The 24,760-nt window shown below is 35.5% G+C and overlaps 1 protein-coding gene across 1 annotated transcript in view; it reads right to left on the reverse strand.

Annotated features, from left to right (window-relative positions):
• Positions 1-7,680: 7,680 nt before the first annotated feature.
• The window catches only part of LOC113062588 (nectin-2-like), a 134,021-nt gene continuing 116,941 nt past the window's right edge, over positions 7,681-24,760 (reverse strand). Inside the window, exons 7-10 of the mRNA XM_026232529.1 lie at positions 16,540-16,675; positions 16,277-16,334; positions 14,560-14,661; positions 7,681-9,008 (exon numbers count right to left, since the gene is read on the reverse strand). Of these exons, the coding sequence (XP_026088314.1) occupies positions 8,805-9,008; positions 14,560-14,661; positions 16,277-16,334; positions 16,540-16,675 (500 nt within the window). The 3' untranslated portion in view covers positions 7,681-8,804. The remainder of the gene's footprint in view (positions 9,009-14,559; positions 14,662-16,276; positions 16,335-16,539; positions 16,676-24,760) is intronic.

Genomic DNA, 24,760 nt, shown 5'->3' on the forward strand with positions numbered 1-24,760 from the left:
GCGATATATAGTCCAGTGCGACTAATATATGTTTTTATGTTCCCCAAAATGCAATGAGTCTATGATAATTTTTTTTTCTCAAATTACAATAAATCCATTGAATCAATGTAAAAGTTACCTCCCATCTTACACAGTAAGATGATCCATACTGTATATGACATCCTTGGTCAATCAGAATCAGAATCAGAATCAGAATGAGCTTTATTGCCAGGTATGTTTACACATACGAGGAATTTGTTTTCGTGACAGAAGCTCCGCAGTACAACAGAATGACAGCGACAGAACATAAAACACATAATAAAAGAATAAAAAATACAAATATGTAGACAGTGAATGACAATATACAAATGACAATTGTAGGCAGGTATGTTACAAAGTGAAGTTATGTATGTACATATATATTGTGTGCAAAAATTTAAGTGTATACTAAGTATGTGTGTTAGATAAATAAAGTGTGTGTGTATATAAATATAAAGTGTAGTGTGTTCGCCATTATTGTCAGCTGTTCATAAGATGGATTGCCTGAGGGAAGAAACTGGTCCTGTGTCTGGTCGTTCTAGTGCTCAGTGCTCTGTAGCGTCGACCAGATGGCAACAGTTCAAAGAGGGAGTGTGCTGGATGTGAGGGGTCCAGAGTGATTTTGACAGACCTTTTTCTCACTCTGGATAAGTACAGTTCTTGAATAGATGGGAGAGTTGAACCGATGATTCGCTCAGCAGTCCGGACTACCCTCTGTAGTCTGTAGACTACCAATACTAATCTTATATACAGGCACTGGTCTAAAAATCAGTAATCAAAAGTCATTACTTCCAAAATGAATATAACGGGTCATCTTGTTAATGCTATAAATTAATTTTAGCAAAAAAAAAAAAAAAAATGTCTTCATTAACAAGAACACAAACAACATCACATTAGACCACAGAAATTCCAAAATGACATGTGCCTTACATTCAACTTCCAAAAGTTGCATCTTTGCCATGTTACATTCATTTAGTTAACTAGTGCAATTCAGTAAGACAGTTAACGTTATATGCTTTACCTTGAAACCTAAAGCTGCACAAGGTATATATCACATACAAGCACAAAAAACCTGATGTTTTAAAGATTAAAGCCATGCACACAAAAAAAATTGTATTTCTGTGGTATCCCTGAACACAGTGTCTTCTCAACATTTTGTAAACAGACTAATAGTGTAAAGTGTTTGTGAGCAGGTCAGCCCTTTTTTGTTGATCACAAAGTACAAAGTAGATGAGAAAAACTCGGATGCCGGGTGTATTAAGAGTGCCACCATTACTGTCTATAGTGCGTCGAATGGTGCGCTGTGATTGGTTGAGCGGATATATCACATTTTGCAAAAAAAAGGGAGACTGGCATTTGTCATTGTTTGGAATAAAAGGGAGGAAACATGACCTAATAATTTTGCATAAAATAAAAAATTTACTTCTCAAGACCGACCAGATACAATGCTGTTTTTGGCAGAAACTCAATAAAGATTATTTTTATCGCATTTTGAACCAAATTCTTTATATATTTATAGACAGTGGGTATAGAAAAGAATGACAGTGGGGTCCCCCAGGTAAAATTTGAATTTTAAGGGCTAAATATCACGTTATTGGGGTCTATAAAAACCACGGACATTAAAAACAACCCGCGGCAACAGTGTTCATGTAGCAACACTGAGACCAATTGGCAACACTGAGAATTGCTAAGTTGGAAAAAGGATCTTTTTGAAAAAAAAAAGTGAAAGTGGAGTCTATTATTAAGAAGTGGAAGGTATTTGGTACAACCCCAGCTAGAATATTTTTGTTCTAAAAATGTTCTAAGAACATTACCATCATTCTAACAATGTTTTTTGCTTGTAGTTTTGTTTTTGTTCCCAGAATGTTCTCTCAAAAGATAGGATAACGTTCTCTAAAAACATTCTAAAAATGTTTATTAATAACATTATTAGAACAGTATCCCCTAACATTCTAATTAAGATTTAAGCAGAGGTTTAGATGTTGATGTCTGTTTCAAAGTAATAGTTTGATTTGATGTCACCATAATGGTGATAAGTGTTGGCTTTAGTTGTGCAATTTCACACTTGCCTTGTCAGTGTAGTTCTTTAGCTGCTGTAATCTTTATTATGGTCAAAACAGCAAGAGGACATGTGCATGATGCTGGTTGCTTGCTGATGAATAAGACATCGCTGCATATGTAGTCTTGTTAGATGGTTTCACCAAACCTAATGTATGGTGTTCGTTGCATATTATTTATTAAAGTGACTCAATGGGTCAACAGCCTGAAACCCAGCTGAATATAAAGCATATAATTTCAAGAATTCCAACATTTGACTTCTGAGCCCCATCTAGTGTGATGGGAAGCTTTATAAGAATGTTAGAGGATAATGTTCTAACAATGTTATCAATAGACATTTTTAGAATGTTTTTAGAGAATGTTATCCTAACTTTTAAAAGAACATTCTAGGAACTAAAATAAAACTTGCCGCTGAAAACATTCCCAGAACATTTGAAAATTTCTAGCTGGGACAGAGCCTCCCTGGATCAGGATGTTGCTCTAAACTGGATGAAAGAGCCGGAGGAAACTGGTCAGAGAGGAGACCAAGAGACCTACAGCAGCTCTGAAGCAGCTGCAGGAAATGATGACAAAGAGAGATCATTGTGTGCGTGTGGCTTGTATGGGAGGGTGGCATGAAAAAAGCCACTCCTCAAGAAAGGCCACATGCAGTCATGACCTTGAAGATTATGAGGCAGATGAAAAAAAAATCCAATACAGCTCACCATCCCAATAACAGCATTTCTGCAGTAAAGCATGGAGGTGGTATTATTCTGTTCTGAGGTGTTTCTCTGCAGCAGGGACTGGAGCACTTGTCAGGACAGAAAGAAAAATGGATGTGGCAAAATGCCATCAAATTCTTGAGGAAAATCTGCTGCCATCTGCCAGAAAGTTGTTAATGGGAAGAAGGTTTACTTTCCAACATGACAAAGACCCAAAACACAGCAAAACTGACACACAGTGACTGAAGGAGTAAAAGATGAATGTTGCATGACCTTGTCAGAGCCCAGACTTAAACGCCTTTGAAAATCTGTGGAAAGACTACAGTCCACTAACCCTTACCATCAAACTGAAGCGAACTTGAGCCGTTCTGCAAAGAAGAGTGGGCAAATATCGCAAAGTCAAGATGTGCAAAGTTAGTAGACACACATATAGCCTGGTAAAAAAGTGGATTTTAAACGAATATTCCAGTAATAATATCTTTGATACAAGTTGCATGATTATTGTGGTTTAAAAAAAGGTGTTAGCATAAAATAATGGAATTTACATATTCATTTTATAGTTATATCATTTATTATACATTTTATAATTCTTTTAATGCTTTTATTTAATTATTATTGTAAATAATAAATGGATATTCCAGTAAAATAATAAATAATTTTGTATCTGATTATTAGGTTAAAGTACAAAAGAATGCAGAAAAGGCATGGTTTGGTCCTATGAAGTCACGCTTTGTGCAGATCATTTGCTTTTAGCTGAAAATTTGCTCTCTGGAAATGTCATTCAAAACATGTACGCCTTTTCCTCTGTGATACACAAAAGGAGTTATTATCAGAATGTCAAAGTTGTTTTCCATACACGGAAAATGCATGGTGATCACTGGCTGTGAAGTTTTATTTTTTTATTTTTAAACAACAAAAGTAGAAATAAAATCAAAGCAATATCATTGCTTTAATATTTTGGAATACATTTTATCCATTTTATGGTAGGCTACAAATAATTTTAGCCGTCAGGTATAATGACCTTAAACTCTAAATAGGTCTAAATAATTACTGAAATTAGTTACATTAGTTAAAAAATAAAAAAAATTAATTGACCAACTTAGTTAAGAGCAGCCTTAGGCAAAATACCTCAATGAAATAATGTTCATTACCTATTTTAAATATTAAAAAGTCATGCAATTTCTATTCATCACTTGTGTTATTCTCCGACCTCACAGCCGTGAAAAGATCTTAGACAGCAGCAGCATCACCACCATCTGTCATTTATTTGAGCTTTTATCCAACAACTTTGCACAGACAAGTGAAGTTTCCATTCCAAGGCATCAAAACTTTTGACAGCAAATCATTGTTGTCCATAAGTTTGATTGACAAGCGATCTGACCAATCAGAGCGATGAATTCACCGTATTGTCCGACAAACAAAACCAAACAGGAGTGTTAATAGACTTGAAAAATGGTATGCATCGACATGTTTCTGCGGTTGAAGCAACATATTCTAATGTTCACTCAGGTTTATTTTGTGCTATAAATATCAGTAAAGAGGAAGAGATGGACAGTTCACATGCCGCATGAACTGAGGTGCTACAGCAGTCGGTCATGATTATTATTATCTTTTTATTACATAATTTGAAAGCTGTGTGAAAGCATTGTGGGTTGTCAGAAATAGCAATAGTAAATAATGGGTTCTTTGTGAAGGGTGAATAAAATATATACATTAACAATGCAGGACATCAAGAAAATTAAGATGTCTTTCAAATGGCTTTCATAGTCTACCCGGACATACGAACAGAACGAGAGTATTTCAGAGGCTCTAAAAGGCATCTAAATTAATATTTACCTAAAAAAGTCCTGCTTAAAGTTTAGACAGCAGATAATGTTTGGCTTCAGGGTCTGACATTTTCAGAGTTCAGGAGTTAAACCAGATCTTGTGAAGGTCTCTCAGGTGGTAAATCAATAAGGCGATGCCAAACACTTTTTTGGCATTTGATAACATCCCACAAACTGCAGAAAATTAAACCGGGATTTTAGAACAACAACATGAAACAGAATCACCATTACTAAACATTACAAACTCACCTCACAACAGGAGCTTTGGCTTATAGTTTATTAGACATCACAATGAACCATAAAACAGAGAACAAGTTGCTTATGCATATAAAATAATGAGAAATAGAATGCAAAAATGAACGTTAGAAATAAAAGAGTCCCAATTCTCCCCACTGGGCGGTCTATACAGTCAATGATTTCCTTTTTTGTCTCAGCAAAACAAATCTGTCAGTAAAATGGCTCAAAACACAGTAACAAAGGCACATCTGGCTTGACGATGACAGGGCAGTGTGCGAGCGAGCTAGCACGTGCTAGATGACTTTGAAACGGTCTCTGATATGATTTGTGATGATGTATAAACATATGTCAAATAAAGTGTGTTCGTTTTGCTGGAGAGTACATTTGATGAATGACAAGAGTCGTTCAGTAACCAAAGACTAATTTTAGAGGGCCTCTATTTTGTTAAAGAGATCATTCATTGGAAAATGGAAATCCTGTTTTTTATTTACTCTCCCTCACGTCATTCTAAACATGAGCATGAATGATTTCTTCTGTTGTTTTGGACCACACTGACTTTCATCGTATTAACAAAACAGCGTTCAAAATATCTCCTTCTGTGTTGCACAGAAGAGGAAAAAGTCAGGTTTGAACAACACAAGAGGGAGTAAATTACGACAGAAATTTCACTTTTGCCTAAAACAATCCATTTACCATTCCAAACACCTTTGATTGTCTTTTAAAAAAATTGGCAAAATGGCATTAAAACTTAAATAGCCTGTTATTTAAAACAATACATAATGCTTGCAAGACAGAAACCTTTGAAAAACACTGAGAAATACAGAAAAATAAATAAAACATTTTTAAAAATGTAACTTGAATCACAGTTTAAAACCCTTAAGGATGAGTGTATAACATACAGTGATTGTCTAATACTGTACCATTTAAGCGAATGACGATTGCGTGAAGACGGCCCGTTTGAGGCGTGAGAATAACATAAGCGAACCTCAAATCTCATGCAGCATGCAGACGTACATTCCCTTAATCAGAAACAGTGACGAGACCACAACTCAGCTATACCGAGACGACAGGTGAAAGATTGTCATGTCATGTCGAGAATCAAAGTTTTCTGCGATGTCCAACAGGCCAGAATGTGTTCGATGGCTAATCAAGACTGAGGAGGGCTTGTTAATTCATCTAGGTGAACTGTACCGTCCATCCATCGATCCGTCTGTGTTTGTCATGGTGCCTGCTCATCTATTCATCCATTCACCCATCTAAAGATCCTGCATTTTATGTTCTTTGTGAATGTGCATGTTTCTGCTCCAGGTGACCGTTAAAAAAGCTGTCCGTTCGTTACATTTAGGACTTCTGTAACCTGTTAGCGATTCTTTAGTTGATTGCATCACTATGGTTTTGATATGAGTTCTTTGGCACAATTACAACAATGTAATGAGACACTATGACACAATGATCTATTGACAGCTTTAAGTGGATGTGCAAAGATTACATTCAAAAGTGAAAGACATGATCAGTGATGGAATTAGTTGCCATGCCATCCAAGAACCAGTGAAAAGGCCAGTGGGGAAAGAAAAAAAGACCTGTCTCTTAAAGAAATAGCTCATCCAAAAATCATGTCTTTCAAAAACTGTATAACTTTCTTTGTCTGTGGAACACAAAAGGACATGTTAGCTGCTCGTTTTTATACACTGAAAGTAAACGGTGACCAAAACCGGCAGGAATTTCAGTGGATATACCTTAAATTTCAGTCTGTCAATAATAAAGAGTGCACATTCTTCAAATCAGCTCATCATGCAGGTTTGGAACATAAGTGAGTTTTGAATGAACTGTTCCTTTAAGAAGGAGGACGTCAAGATTATCTAATTTTTGCGATCAAATCTGACACTTCTTTTCAAGAAAAAATATAGGAATAAGAGGAATAATGATAACATTTGACCAAACAGACACGATTGAAGTGATGTGGCCAAGAAGAAATCAGTGATACGCAGGGCATTTGTATATTATTAAACATCACTTAGAATCGAAATCAGATTGTTCTGGCTTTCAATTCATGTCTATTGACTTTGAAACTAATACATTAAGTCCATTTTCAGTAAGGCTCCATTTATTTGATCAAAATACAGTAAAAACAGTAATATTGCGGAATATTCAGTTTTAATAAATTTGAAAGTGTCATATATTTTGATGCAAAGCTGAATTTTCAGCATAATTACTCCAGTTTTCAGTGTCACATGATCCTACAGAAATCATTTGAATATGCGGATTTGCTGTTCAGTTATTAATGACGGTTCTTATTATTATCAATGTTGAAAAAACGTTTGTGCTGCTTAATGTTTTTGTGAAAACCATCATTTTTATTTCAGGACTATTTGATGAATAGAAAAATCATTGAACAACATTAATTTAAAATACATATATTTTCAACATTATAAAATGTCTTCATAATGGAAATGTAACACTATAAAATATTAAGCAGTTAACAACATTGATAAAAAAGAATATTAGAATGCATTTTAGAATGATTTCTGAAAGATAATGTGACATTGAAGACTGGAGTAATAATGCTGAAAACTCAGCTTTAACATCACTGGAATAAAAATACATGTTAATAAATATTAAAATAGAAAAGTTATTACTGTTTTACCGCACTAAAAGTTTTGTCCAATCAAATGCTCTCTAGAATGAGAATGCCCCGCCCACAACACAACCAGCCTTGACTAGCAACAATTCATGTGATGTACCTAAAGCCCATTGACTAGTTTTAAATGGATGGGATCTTTTATGTTTTTTTCACCTTCTAAAATGAAGTTGTAATTGGAAATGCCAACACAGAAAGAAAACTGTGCTCATCCAGAGATTTCATGAGATCTTTAACATTAATGTTTAGCTTCAGAAGGCAGAAAACAAAACAAACCTCCCGTCGTCTTCAACATCTCCATATGCATATTGTTCTTCTTATGGCCAGAAAAAGGGGAGCGAGGAAAGGTTGCGACAGGTGCCCACTGTATTTAGGAAAGCAACCAACCATGCCATGCAGATTATACAGTAACAAAATCCACACGGATCAAGAAGAAAAACATCAGCATTTGAATTAAGTAATACCCGTTAAAAGAAAGTTTAAGAAAGTGTATACTTTTTCATTTTGCACCCCACTGGTATTTTTTGGAATTGTGTTTTTAATTTTTTTTAACACGTTAGACTGGCTATATATATATTTTTCTTATATTATTTACATAACTTATTTGGTACTTTTAAAAACAATGAACGCACCAAACAACCAAAGAAACGAAAATAAGAAAATAATGCATACATCTGTTTTTAGGTGATATAATCGATCAAAATGACATCAAATATAAAATATAAAAATACATTTTTGCTGTATGTAAAATACAGTGCATATACCACAAGACTTTTTCCCTCATCACAGAAGATAACGCACAAAACTGACGAAAGCTAAAGCTTAGAAGAGCACTACACCGAGATCGCAAAACAAAAAAAACAGATCAGAAACAGAAGCAACGTTTGATAGTATATGCAGTGTATTTTAAAATACTGAAAGTTAATTCTTATCTTTAGACCTTGTAGGAAAATTAAATGTTTTTCTGACTATGTTTGCTGTGAATGTTTTTCACATAACCAGGAGTAAAATATACGTAACATAGCATCTCAATAGTGAATAATGACCATTTCTCATGGATTTGTTTTACCATTAACTGCGAATCAAAGTTTGCTTGAATAAAGTTCTAAAAACTTATCAAGATTCCAAAATCTGATCTGGACCATCCACAAAACCATGAGAATAGGTTCAAATATCTGTTAGCCACATGTGAAAGGAACGTGACCGGGCTGGGGTGTTGTGGATGTGTTTGTGCCCGAGCCGTGGAGTATAGTCGGCTGTGCTGTAACGGGGGTCCGCGGCTGGGCAGGACGGTGGCAGTGCAAATCACAGGCACGGCCTTCAGCTTTAGACCAACATGGGTTTGGACACAAAACTTTCTTCACAGGCTACGTTAGTATAGTTAGCTTCGACATCATTCTGGTCAGCTGGTTTGTACGGTGGAAGGGTCTCATCAGTCGTGTCGTCTTTTTTGGAAGGGTGTCCTGAGCCGTCCCAGACAGCGGGGGTTCCACCGTTAGCAGGAGGGCCGGTGTTGTCATCATCTAGATCCTGAAGCACACAAATGAAAGCATAAATTAAAGTACAGTGAAATTCAAAGACCTGAAAGTGTAATATCAATAAATATAATATATATTTTAGTTTTCTTTTCTCTTCGCTGGATTGCTGATGTACTCTACCCAGGTATAGATGTTCATCCATCAATCATGAACATTCAACCGCTAACACGAGGTGCGAAGGGTCGCGAGCGCTGATGGGAGAATGGAGGAAGTTTTTTTTTTTGAGCAACTGGGATGGTGCCCCCTCTGGGAGCGACGGTACTGAACACCTTTAATATTGCAGCAGTCCATATCGAGATTTGATTAAATGCTCTACTTTTGATTTATTCATTCAAAAATGGCCGAATTCCGTGACATTCTGCTTTATACAGCAAGTTCCATTTCCGTGATTCAATCGGAGTGAATTTATGAATGAAAGTGTGAAAGTTCTGACACAAAACAAAGTTGTTACGTATCCTCACGCTTTTTAAAAGTGGTTAACTATGTTTGACAGGTGCAATATTTGAAAATCGAAAATTATTAACTTATTTTTTTAAATTACATTTATATTAGAATATGTCAGAGTTCGGAGCGGGTTCGCGAATCATTTGAGTCAATTCGGGAGTTCGGAGCGGGATCGCGAATCATTTTAGTCAGTTTGGGGATCGCGAATTATTTGAATCAGTTCGGGAGTTCGTAGCGGGATCGCGAATCATTTGAGTCAGTTATGGGGATCACGAATCATTTGAGTCAGTTCGGGAGTTCGGAGCGGTTCGCGAATCATTTGAGTCAGTTTGAGGATCGCGAATCATTTGAATCAGTTCAGGAGTTCGGAGCGGTTCGCGAATCATTTGAGTCAGTTTGGGGATCGCAAATCATTTGAATCAGTTCGGGAGTTCGGAGCGGCTTCGCGGATCATTTGAATCAATTCGAGAGTTCGGAGCGGGTTCGCGAATCATTTGAATCAGTTCGTTCTTCAGAAAAATCTTTAAGGTCCTGCAGATTCTTCATTTTTCCAGCATCTTTGCATATTTGAACCCTTTCAAGCAATGATTTTGAGATATCACACTGAGGACATTTGAGGGACTCAAACACAACTATAACAGGACCTTAAAGATTTTTCAGAAGAACGCTGCTCAGAACAAGCAAGGGACTCGTGCACAACTATCACAAAACAGAAAGACAGTCGAGGATCATCAGGTAACAGAACACGGTACTAAGAACCAAGGGTTCCCAAACTTTTGAGTGGGGTTATTTTAATAATTTCAGCATTTTTTTTGTCTTGTGGACTAAATGTTAATATCTTTTATGTACAATATCTTACTCAGGACAGTACTAAATAAAATATAACATGCATTTAGTATGATCTCTCTTATCTTTTGAAAATTACTCATATTTTCACAGATTCTGGAAGGGGTGCCCAAACTTTCGAGCCCCACTGTGTATATATATATCGCTAGATTTTGCACTTTCACACTGCCAGTGATGACCCGGGATATGTGCGTGCTTTCACACACAACCCTTGAAGATTCCGTAACGACATGTGACATCAACACGTGACCTGTAATGTACGAGTCAAAAACGCTAGGCACATTATACTTTCACTGAAGCAAGCAAACGATCTCGCCGTGACCCTTACGAAAGGAAAATATATTTACCAGTATATTTCTTAAAATATAGAAAATAGAAAAATAGATTTTTCTTTTATGCCAAAAATCATTAGGATATTAAGTAAAGATCATGTTCCATGTAGATATTTTGTGAATTTTTTACCGGAAATATATAAAATATTGTCAGATCCTAACAAACCATTGACACTTAAGATTGGTGTTGTGGTCCAGGGTCACACATATATTATATATATATATATATATATATATATATATATATATATATATATATATATATATGTGTGTGTGTGTGTGTGTGTGTGTGTGTGTGTGTGTGTTTGTGTATTTGTGTGTGTGTATATATGTATATGTATAATGTATGTAAAAAATATAATATTAAACATAATTCATATTTATGAATAATGTTGCATTAGTTCAAATCTGTAAAGTGTGAAGTTATTTAAATGCACAATCCTTGGAAAATAATAATAATGAATGAAAAGAATAAACAAAAATAATTAATCAAAATACTAGCAAAATGATTTCAGACAGCTCCTCTGATCATAACAGCAGTTTTGTCACAACACACGTCTGGTTCAGACAAATGTAACAAGCTGTACATACACACATTCACAATTCATTACAATCACCGAGATGCTACTAATGCCAATTTAACAGTACCTCAATCGGTCATTAAGCATCAGTGTAATAGCTGGAGAACAGAAGCACACATTCTTATTTATTAGAGTTAATTGATACCGAATGAAGAATCAGCAGATAAAACGGTTTGATAGAACACTTCACCTCCTGACTCACAGTGAGCAGAAATTTAATTTAAAAGTGCTAATATAGTGTGGTGGTTATCTTGTGTGTGTGTGTGTGTGTGTGTGTGTATATCGCTGTCTGAATGATGAAGCAAAAGTTGATTTCTAATTATGTGAGGCGAATGTGTTTTTTTTAATTATTATTTCTCAGTTATGAGGTGATGCCAGTTTCAGTCCTGGTAATTAAACCTTTTTATACAGGTTGGACACAGAAAGGAAACTAAAAGGGTTTTATTTTTCTTAGTGATGATCTTACAAAGAAAGTAATATCAATTGCACAGATCTAATAAAAGTTATTACAGCAAATTTCCCAGCCTTTATCTTGACTCCCAGGGATGCACGCCATTCACAATGAAAATGACTTGACTATAAAATTACATTATGTAAATTGTGAGGAGAATTTTGAATTTAATATAGAATTTTTTAATAATGCATTTTATTTTTCAGTATGAATTACCCATAAATATGTGATCAGACTATATAGGAATTCTAATAATAAATAAATAAAATGTAATAAAAACAATATTAATATGACACTATTCAAATAAAAGCAAACATTTAAAATTGTATAATTTATTTTCATAAATAAATGTATAATATTAAAATATAGTATTATACTTAATTCATATTCATAAATAAAACTTTATACATTATAGTAATATTTAACATTACTAAATTCTTATAAATAGAATACAAATATTTACTGAATTTAAAATGTACACAATTAATATTTATAAACATATAAACAATAAAACATTAAGAATATTAAATATGACTATTCATGTTTGTAAATAATTAACAAAGTAAATCAATTTCACAATATTAAAACATAATATTATACATTAGCCATATGATAAATAATAATGAGCTTTTCGTGTGTGGACCATGTTAGAAAATCACTATTTCCAGCAGAGTTTAGAAATATATGTCTGTATATATGTACAGTAAATATATGTCTGTACAGATATAATGCTGATATAATTATACATCATGGAAACAATAAGCATGATTAATGAAATGAATGATGCACACAGGCACACAATTATTTATTTTTTTGTGCCTGTGTGTAATTTTTTATTAAAATAAAACACAATAACTAAATTATTCTTCCGTTCATTCCAGCTCAGCTTCCCATTGGGGTGTGGCCAACACAATTTTAAATTCACTAATTAAATGGAGCCGATTCTTAAATGCTGAATAATGCCTGGCTAAATCACCTAAAACAATAAATGCAGACACTTATTGAAAGCCCAAACCGAGTCCCCTGGGGATTTGATCACAAAGGTACGTGTCTTCATACACAGACCTGCTTTAGTAATTGGCTTTATGGTTATCATAGTTGATGAAATAACCAGCTCATCATATTAATCCACATAAAAGACCCTTTGGCAGTGTTAGCACATGCCACACATCGATATGAGTCACTAGCATTTGCCGTTAGCATATAAGCCGCCTGCTGTCTTTAGTACCCATTGTGAGGTAAGTACACTGCTATACTGTCCATACTGTGTGTGTGTGTATATGCAGGTGCTTCTCAGTAAATTAGAATGTCGTGGAAAGGTTTATTTCAGTAATTCAACTTTGTCAAACAATTGTGAAACTCATGTTTTAAATACATTCAGTGCACATAGACTGAAGTAGTTTAAGTCTTTTGTTATTTTAATTGTGATGACTTTGGCTCACATTTAACAAAATGACTCGTCCTTCACTGCCGTCGCTCCTCTTTTGTATCTTTCCAATCTCCTCCGTGGGACTCGCAGGTGTCGCTGATTTCCAATCACTCCACCGGCCTCGTTCCGTTCTCACGGCTCTCGGCCCTGCCCCACTCACCACAGTCACCAAATTTGAATATGGTGACATGCCAATCAGCTATTCAACTCAAAACATCTGCAAAGGTTTCCCGAACCTTCAAAATGGTCTCTCAGTTTGGTTCACTAGGCTACACAATCATGGGGAAGACCGCTGATCTAACAGTTGTCCAGAAGACAATCATTGACACCCTTCACAAGGAGGGTAAGCCACAAACATTCATTTTCACAGAGTGCTGTATCCAAGCATGTTAACAGAAAGTTGAGTGGGCGGAAAAAGTGTGGAAGAAAAAGATGCCCAACCAACCGAGAGAACCACAGCCTTATGAGGATTGTCAAGCAAAATCCATTCAAGAATTTGAGTGAACTTCACGAGGAATTGACTGAGGCTGGGGTCAGGCATCAAGAGCCATCACACAACTGGCTACAGTTGTCATATTCCTCTTGTTAAGCAACTCCTGAACCACAGACAACATCAGAGACATCTTACCTGGGCTAAGGAGAAGAAGAACTGGTCTGTTGCCTAATGGTCCAAAGTCCTCTTTTCAGATGAGAGCAAGTTTTGTATTTCATTTAAAAACCAAGGTCCTAGAGTCTGGAGGAAGGGTGGAGAGGCTCATAGCCTAAGTTACTTGAAGACCAGTTTTAAGTTTCCACAGTCTGTGATGATTTGGGCTGCAATGTCATCTGCTGATGTTGGTCCATTGTGTTTTAAAAAAAAACCCAAAGTCACTTCACCCATTTACCAAGAAATTTTGGAGCACTTCATGCTTCCTTCTGCTGACCAGCTTTTTGAAGATGCTGATTTCATTTTTCAGCAGGATTTGGCACCTGCCCACACTGCCAAAAGCACCAAAAGTTGGTTAAATGACCATGGTGTTGGTGTGCTTGACTGGTCAAAGAATCCTGGGCTTCCAGACCACCTCTGCAGTGCCACAAACTGATCACCTCCATACCACGCCGAAGTGAGGCAGTAATTAAAGCAAAAGGAGCCCCTACCAAGTATTGAGTATTGAGTATAATTTTTTTTATTGGTTTTATTAAGTATTCTAATTTGATGAGATAGTGAATTGGCGGGTTTTTGTCAAATGTGAGCCAAAATCATCACAATGAAAAGAACTAAATACTTAAACTACTTCAGTCTGTGTGCACTGAATTTATTTAATACACGAGTTTCACAATTTGAGTTGAATTACTGAAATAAATGAACTTCTCCACAGCATTCTAATTTATTGAGATGCACCTGTATATATCACAAAATGTTCTGAAAATGTAACTTAAATTGCCTTCTAATGTTAAAGTTTGGGAAGGGGGGGTCTTACTGTAACGGGCTCTGCAGAGTTGGTTTCGTAGTAGTTTGTCTCATAGTTGCTGAGCGGCTGGGTTTCTGTGATGGTTGTGGTCTTGTCCTGTGGTTTATTCAGCTGTACACACAAACACATGAGATGATGACACTTTAGAAGTTGGTTGTGGACCAGAGGAACATTACTGGCCTTGAAGGGAATTTTGGTCATTATTTATTTATCCTCATGTCATCTTTTTTTCTTCTGCAGAGCACAAAAGAAGGTATTTTGATGAAAAATGGGGAAAATATAAATAACATCGGGCATTTATTGTTTGGGCAAAAAACAGAAAATATCTTATGTGCTCCACAGATATAAGAAAGACATAAAGGTTTGACGGAACGTGAGTTTGAGTAAAGGACAGAACTTTCAAAAGTTTGAATCTTTTTCAGTCTCCTCTGCTCACCAAGGCTGTATTTATTTGATTAAAAATACAGTAAAAAGAACAATATTGTGAAATATTATAGTATTTTTAAATACATATTTTCTATTTGAATATTTCATAAAATATAATTTATTCCTGTGATCAAAGGTGTATTTTCAGCATCATTACTCCAGTCTTCAGTCACATGATCTTACAGAAATTCTTCATTTCTTCCATGAAAAACATTATTCATTGAATTTACTATGTGGTTGCAATCAATTTATTTTAGCTACATTTAAATCAACAAATTTAGTTGACTAACTTAAATTTTTTTAAATTAAATGTAGCTATAATAAATTGTTTGCGATCACTTACCTAAAAAAAAAATTATAATTTTTTTCAATGTAATATGCTTGATTTGCTGCTCAAGAAACATGTCTTATTATTATCAATGACGAAAATAGTTGTGTTGTTTAATATTTGTGTAAACACTGTTTTTATTTTCTTCAGGATTCTTGAAACAAAGAATAATTACAGTATAAATAGAAATCTTTTGTAATATTGCAAATGTCTTGTCTCTCACTTTTAATCCATTTAATGTGTCCTTGCTGATTAAAAGTATTAATCTCTTTACAAAAAAAAGTGTTGACCCCAGTCTTTTGACCGATCGCATATTACCATCTTCAGGAAAGGCTAAAAAGGCTAATCAAAAAGTTTTAAACAGGTAAAAGGCCATATTTAGAGTGAAATAACTGCAGATTTCTTACTGCAGCTGCTATTTTCAGCAAACATGAAGAGAGATCTCATAATCACATATTTCAGGGGTGCTGACAGCTGAATTAATCAGATTTTTAGGCCAGCCGAGATGAAAGATGCCTGTGATGTACATGTTAATTTGCCTGTGGTAGGACACACACACAAACACGTATGCACACATAAATTTAGCTCCACCCACACATTCTACATTAAGCTTCAATCGATACACATTACCCCCATGTTGACCCCTTCTTTCTCAACTGTGGCCCGAGGGCAGTCCAGTACCAACTGGATAATAATCATTAACCAGAGAACAATGCAATTCTGAGCCATTCATATTTCCTCCCCAGCCCATTACTAAGCTTGTGCTTCAAAGATCTAAATCCAAACATCTATTTCATGGTGGTTTATGCATGTGTCTTTACACCAGCTGTGTTTTAATTGCGGTGTGTAGCCAAGAGAATTGTAAGTAATCTCGACATTGTATAATGATGAAAGCTCAATACGTCAGAGTTGAAAGAGAATGTCAGATGTGACTGTTGAGAGGTGACTAATGGAGAAAAAAAGTCCGCTCACCATTTCTGTCGAGCTTCCAGATTTCACCGGAGGAGGCGGCTTGTGTTTGGGGGGGCCTCTGGAAAGGAGATACAACGAGATGTTTAGCTATAATGTGGTGCGCATGCATGCCATACTGTGAACGCACTGATTAAGATGCATTGAGAATGAAAGAGACAAAAATAACTTGGATGTTCTAGCCAGGAAAGAGAGAGAGAGAGCAAAAAATGGGATGTTTGAAATGAATGTGTGATTGTGTTTGTTGGGTGCGTGTTCACACTCACTCTCCGTTCTCCACGCTCTGCCGTCGTTTGTGGTACATGGCCACACCAGCACCGATCAAACACAGGATGATTATGATGCCAATGATGCCCCCGACCACTGGCCCCGCGTTGCTGGCTTGTGCTGGTAAAGGTTGATCTGAAACAAGAAAGATAGACATTAAATCCTCTTTGCAGGTTTTCTGTTCTCAGAAAGTACAAACCACTCAGAAATAAAGACTTGTGCTAAGTTGTATTTACCAACAATCTTTATTTAGTCAATTGATCTCTCCAGCTAAATTCTGAGGAGAATCAGATATCAGTGTTCGTATCACAGCTGTGAACCATTCAGAACTAAACTGAGGAGTGAATTCAGGAAATGAATTTGTATCATGGTAAATTTATTCTTAATTCTAAATTAAAAACTGATTTTTTTAACCCTAAAAAAACAAAGTTTGGACAGACAGACAAAAAAGATAGATGGATGGATGGATGGATGCCACATAGCCACATACTGTATATAAATTTGTATTTAGTTTGCATTTGATTAACTTCTGTGGAAGGGTGGAAGAACACCTCACTTTCAAGAATGCATTACTTGTGTTGGATTATCATTCCTGTCATTCCAAATCAACGTCCTGTGGAATGTGGCAAATTCAATTAAAATTCCAAGTGATGAGTTGAAATTCTGAATGTTCCACATCCCTGGTCTAGATTTAGGTCAGAAGCCCACAAACCAGATACAAGCTGCACTACATTTAAAACCAAATTTGAACTAGGCTCAAATTGGCTGTGAAAAGAGATATCTATCTGTTTTTTTTTCCTGTTCCAACACCATTGTGATGTCCACCATTAGCGCTTTGCACCAGTAAACCCTCTTGAGAACTAATACACCACGACTCCTTATCTTTCCCTTTGCAGTTAGACTTTTAAAGCTGGAGTGATGAGGTTCTTTGTAGTGCAGCTCAGTTTGATGAGGTATTCACAGGCAAAGCTTGCTAAGACTTGCTGCTGGGGTGGGTATGCTAAAATTAGTAAGTCCCACTGCTCTCAGAGCGACTGATGAGACAGAAGGGGAGAGAGAGAGATGAGTGAGGTGGAAAGAGATAGACGAGTGGGAATGCCTTCACCAAACCTTTTTATTGAAACTTTATGCATTGTCATGCCAATAAAACGCTCTTGAAATGAGGTATGACGATTGGGAGTGATAAGAAAGGACGGGAAGATTGAGTGTGTTTGGATGGAAATGCCGGTGTAGTACTGCTGCTGTCCACCAGGGCTGTACATTCCTAATACGTGTTTGATCTGCAAAGTCACAATGGTGATCTTTCTGTGAATTTCAGCTTATTTCGGAGGGATCAGACTAACTCTGTTTCCAGTGCTTGTAAAGAAGCAGATGTGCTCATCGCATGCACACACGCACACTCTTCAACACATGCATTTCTAATATAAAACAGATTCTTGATGAAACCGGGCAGTGAGCCACAGTAATGCATGAAAGCTCTCACACAGAGAACGATATTGGACACTCTTAAAAACACCAGTGTTTCAACAGCAGCATTGAGTTAGAGAGATCAGATTAACAAACGAAAAAAAAAGAAAAAAAAAACTCTATTTGATAAAAGCTGATAGCCACACAGCATGAGACCGTTTTCGCCACGCTGTGTTCAACAAGAGCATTTGTTATCAATGTTCTAGAGAGTAAGAGGGTTTTGCTTAGTGTGTGTGTGCATATATCAGTGGGGTTTATCAGACAGATCAGGCACTGAAAACAACATAAACAAATCTAAACAAATGTGTCAGTTGTATGTCGTGCCATCCTAAAGATATACTGCAATCAGCTGCACACTGTTCCTCGAGTCATCTGCTCACAACTTAACTAGCTACTATAGTCTCACATGTTTCCTCTATTGGTTGGTTCTTACATTAGCAGTGCATATACTTGGCCTGGGTAAATTTCCACCGAAGCTGCTTATTTTAGGTCACAGCTCGTGCTGTGTGGCTTGTTTGTTTGTTTGTTGGGTAGTGTTTCTCAACAAATGACTTGCAATTAAATGAGAAACATTGAGGGCAAGAACAGAAAATGAAAATCCATGCAGTTTTATTAGAATGAAGACTCCAGGAAGACAAGACGAAAACAAATAATGAAAAAAAAGTGCGAGCAGCTAATTTCTGGCGGAACTGCTAATTTTGAGTTTAGCTCATGTTGCTGTGATTATTTGGTTGCAGTAAAGTCTCCAAACAATCATCTTGCAATTTAATGTGAAATATTTCATCCATATTGCAATTTAATGTTTTTGCTGAGCTACATTTTTTTAACTATAAAATGCTAGACAAGAAACAATTTCAGAATTCCCTGAACATATCGCGTTAAACAAAAAAATAATAAATGAATTCAATTAATTCAATGATAGAGAGAACAACAGAGAGACAGACAGGGGTGCGTTTCAGAAAAGCAGCATTAGCTAACTATGGTCGTTCCATTGAACTCAATTGGTAATGACGGAAATTGCGACCATACAGAAGTTGCTTATGGGAAACACACCCCAGAATGATACAACAAACAAACAATAGATAGACAGACAGACCGACAGACTCTTAGATAATAGACAGATAGAGTAATAGAATGATAGATAGATGAGTGTTGGGTGCCAGGGAAGCTGTAACTGCTGATTTTGTCGTATCTCCAGCTGCTTTATTTACTTTGTCTCTAAAAAGCGTCTTGTAATTAAAGCGGGAACTGTGAGGGCGGGGGAGGAGCTTCAGAAATCCTTGACTGAATAATCCCTGTTACAATTTAATAAGAATGAGGACTCTAGGAAAAAAGCAGACTGCCACCAACAAATTACTGCTGAAAGCACTGCTCCCGCTGATGTGCTCGCGTCTGTTTGAGAGGAACTTCTTACAAGTCACTGAGTGCATCATCCATATCGCTATTTTATTAGAGCAAAGTCTGAGGAAAACAAACTAGACCGTGACCTGCAATAAACCACAATTTCTTGTGAATCCATTATTATAAAAAAGAAGGAATGTCAGCGAGGGAGATGATGAATAAAGTGAGACAATGGAAACTCATTTTTTACAAGTCTGTCGATTTCCAGGACGAACAGGATGAGAACGAACACAATCAACTAATCTGCCATTTCTCTTCCTACTTTTCTTAATATTAACAGCTTTCTGTTTCAGCTTCACAGGCTTTTTCCTTGCGATGTCACTCAAGGATAGCGACCCCTGCTTGTGTAGGACGAAATAAAACACACACACAAGTGTAAGAGGTGGGTGGACGTTTTGGAGGGACTGACAAAAGACTCATTGTTGAAATAATAATAATTATCAGCAGCAGCTTGACTTCTGATTCATCCCATTATCGCCCATATTCTTTCAGCATTCCACCACTATACTTAGCCGCCAGACTTAGAAAGAGAGAGCCAGAGAGAGAGAGAGAGAGAGAGAGAGAGGTTGTGCTGTGATGAGCTGCCTTTGAAAGCTTTATAAAGATCATGATAATTGAGATGTGCAGTCTGAAATCTGTCCACATGCAGAAAAACAGCCCTGTTCAGTCCACTGCGACCGCTTCGTAATGCCATAAAGAGGATTACACGCACACACACACACACAAATACGCACACACACACAGACACACACACATACACACACACACACACACACACACAGTGTTCTTGCTAACCCCTGTTGCTGTTTTGGTGACCTGCTAGATTTCTTCTCTTTACACCAATCCAATTTGCACACTCATCTGCGATTTGTTCCCGCTCTTAGAGATAATGTTTTGATTGGCTGTGGGCTTTGTGACTGGATTTGCTTAACAGCTATTACAAACTGCTGTTTAAAAGCAAATAGTGGAATAAAATACCAAGGCTGCATTTATTTGATTAAAAATACGGTAAAAACTTTACCACTTTACAGTAAGTTGTCATTAGTTAATGCATAAACTAACATTACACAGTACATTTGTGACAACATTTATTAGTCTTAAAATATAACCGATCATGTTAGTTTTACAAATACAACTTATGATTTATAATATAATAATAATGTGTTAGTATGCTGAAATTAAAATTTTTATTGATTTATTTTTACTATTAACTAACATTAACAAATGGAACATTATTGTAAAGTGTTACTATAAGAACAGTAATATCATGAAATATTATTGTATTTTATATAGAAGGGTTATTTTAGTATACCTATTATACATTTTACTAATATTTAGAATGCTTTTTAATTATAATTTTGTGTTTTCAGTTTCATTTGAAAGTTTCAGTATTTTTGTGTTTTTGCTGTCATTTTTATTTACTTTTTTTAAATATGTCAATACAGTCATTAATTTTTATTTCAGTTTAGTTTTAGTAGGACATTAAATGAAAATGAGAAATGTTGCCTTGACAAACAGCTGAAATAAAATAAGTTTGTGGTAACACTTTATTTTAAAGACTAATTCTCACTATTAACCAGTTTCTTATTAGCATGCATATTACTAGCATAAAGATTTTTTTTAAGTACTAATAAAGCACACATAAATGCCTTATTCTGCATGACCATATTTTAGATCCCTTAATCTGACCCCATACCTAAACATGACAACTACCTTACTAATTATAAATAAGCAGCAAATTAGGAGTTTGTAAGGGAAAAGTCTTAGTAAATATGTGTTCCCTATTCTAAAGTTTTACCAAGTTTGTTTTTTAATCAAATGTAATTTTGATTATTTTAATGCATCCTTGCTGAATACCAGTATTAATTTCACTCAAAACAAATCTTACTGACCCCAAACTTTTAATTAGTATAAAAAATGGCTAAACACTTTGTAAATAAAATAAAATAAATAATAATAATTAAATATTGATTTCCATTCAAACCTTTAATTGAAATCACATACATCCTTTGTAAAAAAAAAAAAAAAAAAAAAAAAAAGTAATAATAATAATAAATTAATACTATTTTTTTTTTTGAAACATTGGGTAGAAAGAATTTATCATGTTTAAGTTATCATTTTCTGGTTTGGCCATTAATACAACAAATTAAGACACATTTAGTTTCGGAAACAGCATGTTGTTTAAGATCACACTTACTATTTCGCACTCAATATAAATACACTAAAATAGTTTAAAAGTCAAAAACACGAAGTGAATTTGGTCATCACAACATTAAAATGTAGGCTATTCATTTTGAGATTTCATAAAGATTACATTCAACCTTCTACGTTCATTTTTTATAGGAATGTTACGAAACTTAAGGTTTTGGCACTTATTGAATACATTAGATAAATAAATAAATGCAAATGATTCAAAAATGTTAAATGGTCCTGAAAAAAGGATTCACCACTCAAATTTGGAACACAACTTTATATTTATGGTTTAAAGCGTTGTAAAATATGTATTTCATAAAATTTCAATTTGAAAATAGTATTTTCCTGCAATATTCATATAAATAAACTTTTATGGCACTTTAAAAAAAAAAATTATCCCGGTCTATGTCTTTATAAATGCAAATATACAGCAGTCTTTGCTTATCTTCCAAGGAGATCATCATATTTGTGCAAATTTGACATCTAAAAGTAAAACCCTCAGGTGTTGTCACAGTGTCTTCATCAACGGTTCATTTGATTTAAGATAATATTGTATCTGGTTTTGTCTGTGTTTGTTTGGGTCCGTCTCGGCAGAGGGACTCACTAGTTGGTGTCTTACCTCCCTGATGGAGCGGTTACCTGGATACTGCATGCATAAATAATTGAGCCTGAGACAAGAGAGTAAGTGTGTGAGCTTGTTTGGCTGCCCAGGCTCATGTGGAGTTGCAAAACAGTCTTTTTTTTTTTTTTGGCCATGAATTAATAAAACAAACCATCCTTGACTTTCGCTTAGGTTCTCCTCTCGTATCTGACGGGCTCTCTGTAGGAGAAGCCAGTGCTACTTCATGGCATTATTATTTATGCTGTTCTTGCTTGATAGATGATAAAGAATACAAAAATCCATAGACTTACAGATGGAGCCATTTCTAGGAACTAGTGCTCTCACGATTTTCATTTCAGTATAGCCAAAATGCTGTATATACTAATAACAATAAAATGTAATTTATTAATATACTCATAGTTCTCAGAGTAGGATTTGAATTAAAAAGTCTTTATAATGACAGTTCAGTTAAATTAAAGAAAGAAAACTGACACATTAAGCTCATGACAATTCAGTAAAAAAATAAAAATAAAAAAATAGACTATAAAGAGCATAAATATGAATACATTTTACATCTAAGCAGCATTCCTTGCATTGATGGAACATTTAAAATAAATACAGCAAAAAGAAGTATGCTAAAGAACACATTTCTTATTTGTTAAAACTATATATAAAACGTTATTAAAAAATAAAATGTAAATATATATATTTCACAAAATTATGTTTTTTACCCTTTTTTTACCAAATGAATGCAGCCTTGAAGAGCATACAGTATATATAATAGTTCAGTGTTACTGTATCTGAAGTGTGTGCTGGTGTTTGTAAAGCAGCAGATCTGATTATGCTCTGCTGAGTTTATAAAATAAAGCAACAGCCACCCTGAGAGCAGAAGACACATGTTAGCATCACAAGTGTTGAGAAAGCGTCAAAACAAGACGTTCAGTGCCTTGAGGTGTTTTCTCTATTGACAGTGTGAGTGTACAGTGCTGTTCTGGAGTAAGTGCTGTGTGTGTTTGTCTCCAGACATCACAGTTCCGAGTCTAAGCTAATCTTCTCGGATCCTGACCACGCACATTTAAACTGTCTGTGGATTACGGAGAAAGACAGCGAGACGTCTGTCGGTCGGTCTGCCTGGGTTTCTTGCTGCTGTAAAGAGTTTGAGCTGTGTGACAAATCAAATATTAAAGATGTTTCTAGCAATAGTAAATGAAGCAACTTTGCAAATATTATGACAACTTTAATGCAACCATTAAGTTTGCTGACGAGTGTTGAATCATCTTCTCCAATGTTCATGACATGAATTTACTTTTACTTTTACTCGCACTTCAGCCTGAGGCTTATTCATTACATTTATATTAAAACAAGTCCTGTTCATATTTAAAAAGTATCGCCAAAGTAACACAAAAGTAAAGTAACACATTGGCGAAAACAGGCCATCTTAAATTTTTGACCACCTACTGCATTACAATGCAGAAAGACTCACTGTAAAAATTTAAATATAAATTTTCATATTGTTATAAGGATGACAAATATATACACACACACACACATATAAATATATGTGATTGCACAGTTTTAGCTCTTAACTCAAAGTCCCCTCTATGCCGTGTGTCAAGAGTCTCTTTCTCTCTCTGCCATCTTCCACCCTTCTCTCTCTCTCTCTCTCTTTCTCTCTCTCTCTTTCTGCAGGAGAACAATCTGCTCTCTGTCAGTCTGTGTTTCACTCTCTCTCCTGATGAGTGTCAGTGCAGCGCAGCAGGGTCTTCATTTCTCCCCATCACTCATTCTCTAACTGACATATATATCCGGCCTTCGCGCCGCAATATCCTTGAAATCCCTCAATTATTCATTCCTCAACATATGCTTCCCTTTAATGTACATCACGCGCTGGATCCTCTCTGTGTATTTGATCACGTGTGGTGTGTTATTCTGACCCTGCACTCTTGTCGAATACCTCTCGAGTCGATTGTAGTGTATTATGTAGAACCCATCTCAATATCTGCACGCTTTGAACATCACTGTGCTATTTTATTCTTAACCACTGGAATTGAGAAGTCAAGAGCATACCCGGGGTCGACAGTTTGTGTGAAATGACTGTTTTCTGTAAACTCAACTATTCGTGAGGTGCTCTGCTCCACCCTTCTTTCTGCATCTTGTTCTTCATTTGCACTTTCACTATATAACACTTATCCAATGCCTCGCTTTCTAATGTAGAGTGTTGGTTTTGTTCTTGTTTTTTTTTTTTATTACGGCTACATGAAATTGCTTGGAAGGATTTTTTTTATGCATTGTAAAGGGAGAATAATATGTGGCCTTTAAATGCATTATTAAATTATTTTAATGCATTACTTATGCCTTGTAATGCACTTTAAAATGCATTTTATGATGGCAAAAATAATTGTAACGACATTTATAATACTTAGTTATAATGTTACCTTTAGAAATTATAATGCATTAAAATTTATGACAGGCAACAAATTGCAGATGTAACAAGGAATGCATTATAATGCATTTTAAAGGAATAATTCACTCCAAAATGAAAATGTATTCACCCTCAG

The sequence above is a fragment of the Carassius auratus genome, chromosome 44, assembly GCF_003368295.1.
Source record: "Carassius auratus strain Wakin chromosome 44, ASM336829v1, whole genome shotgun sequence".
Lineage (NCBI taxonomy): Eukaryota > Metazoa > Chordata > Actinopteri > Cypriniformes > Cyprinidae > Carassius > Carassius auratus.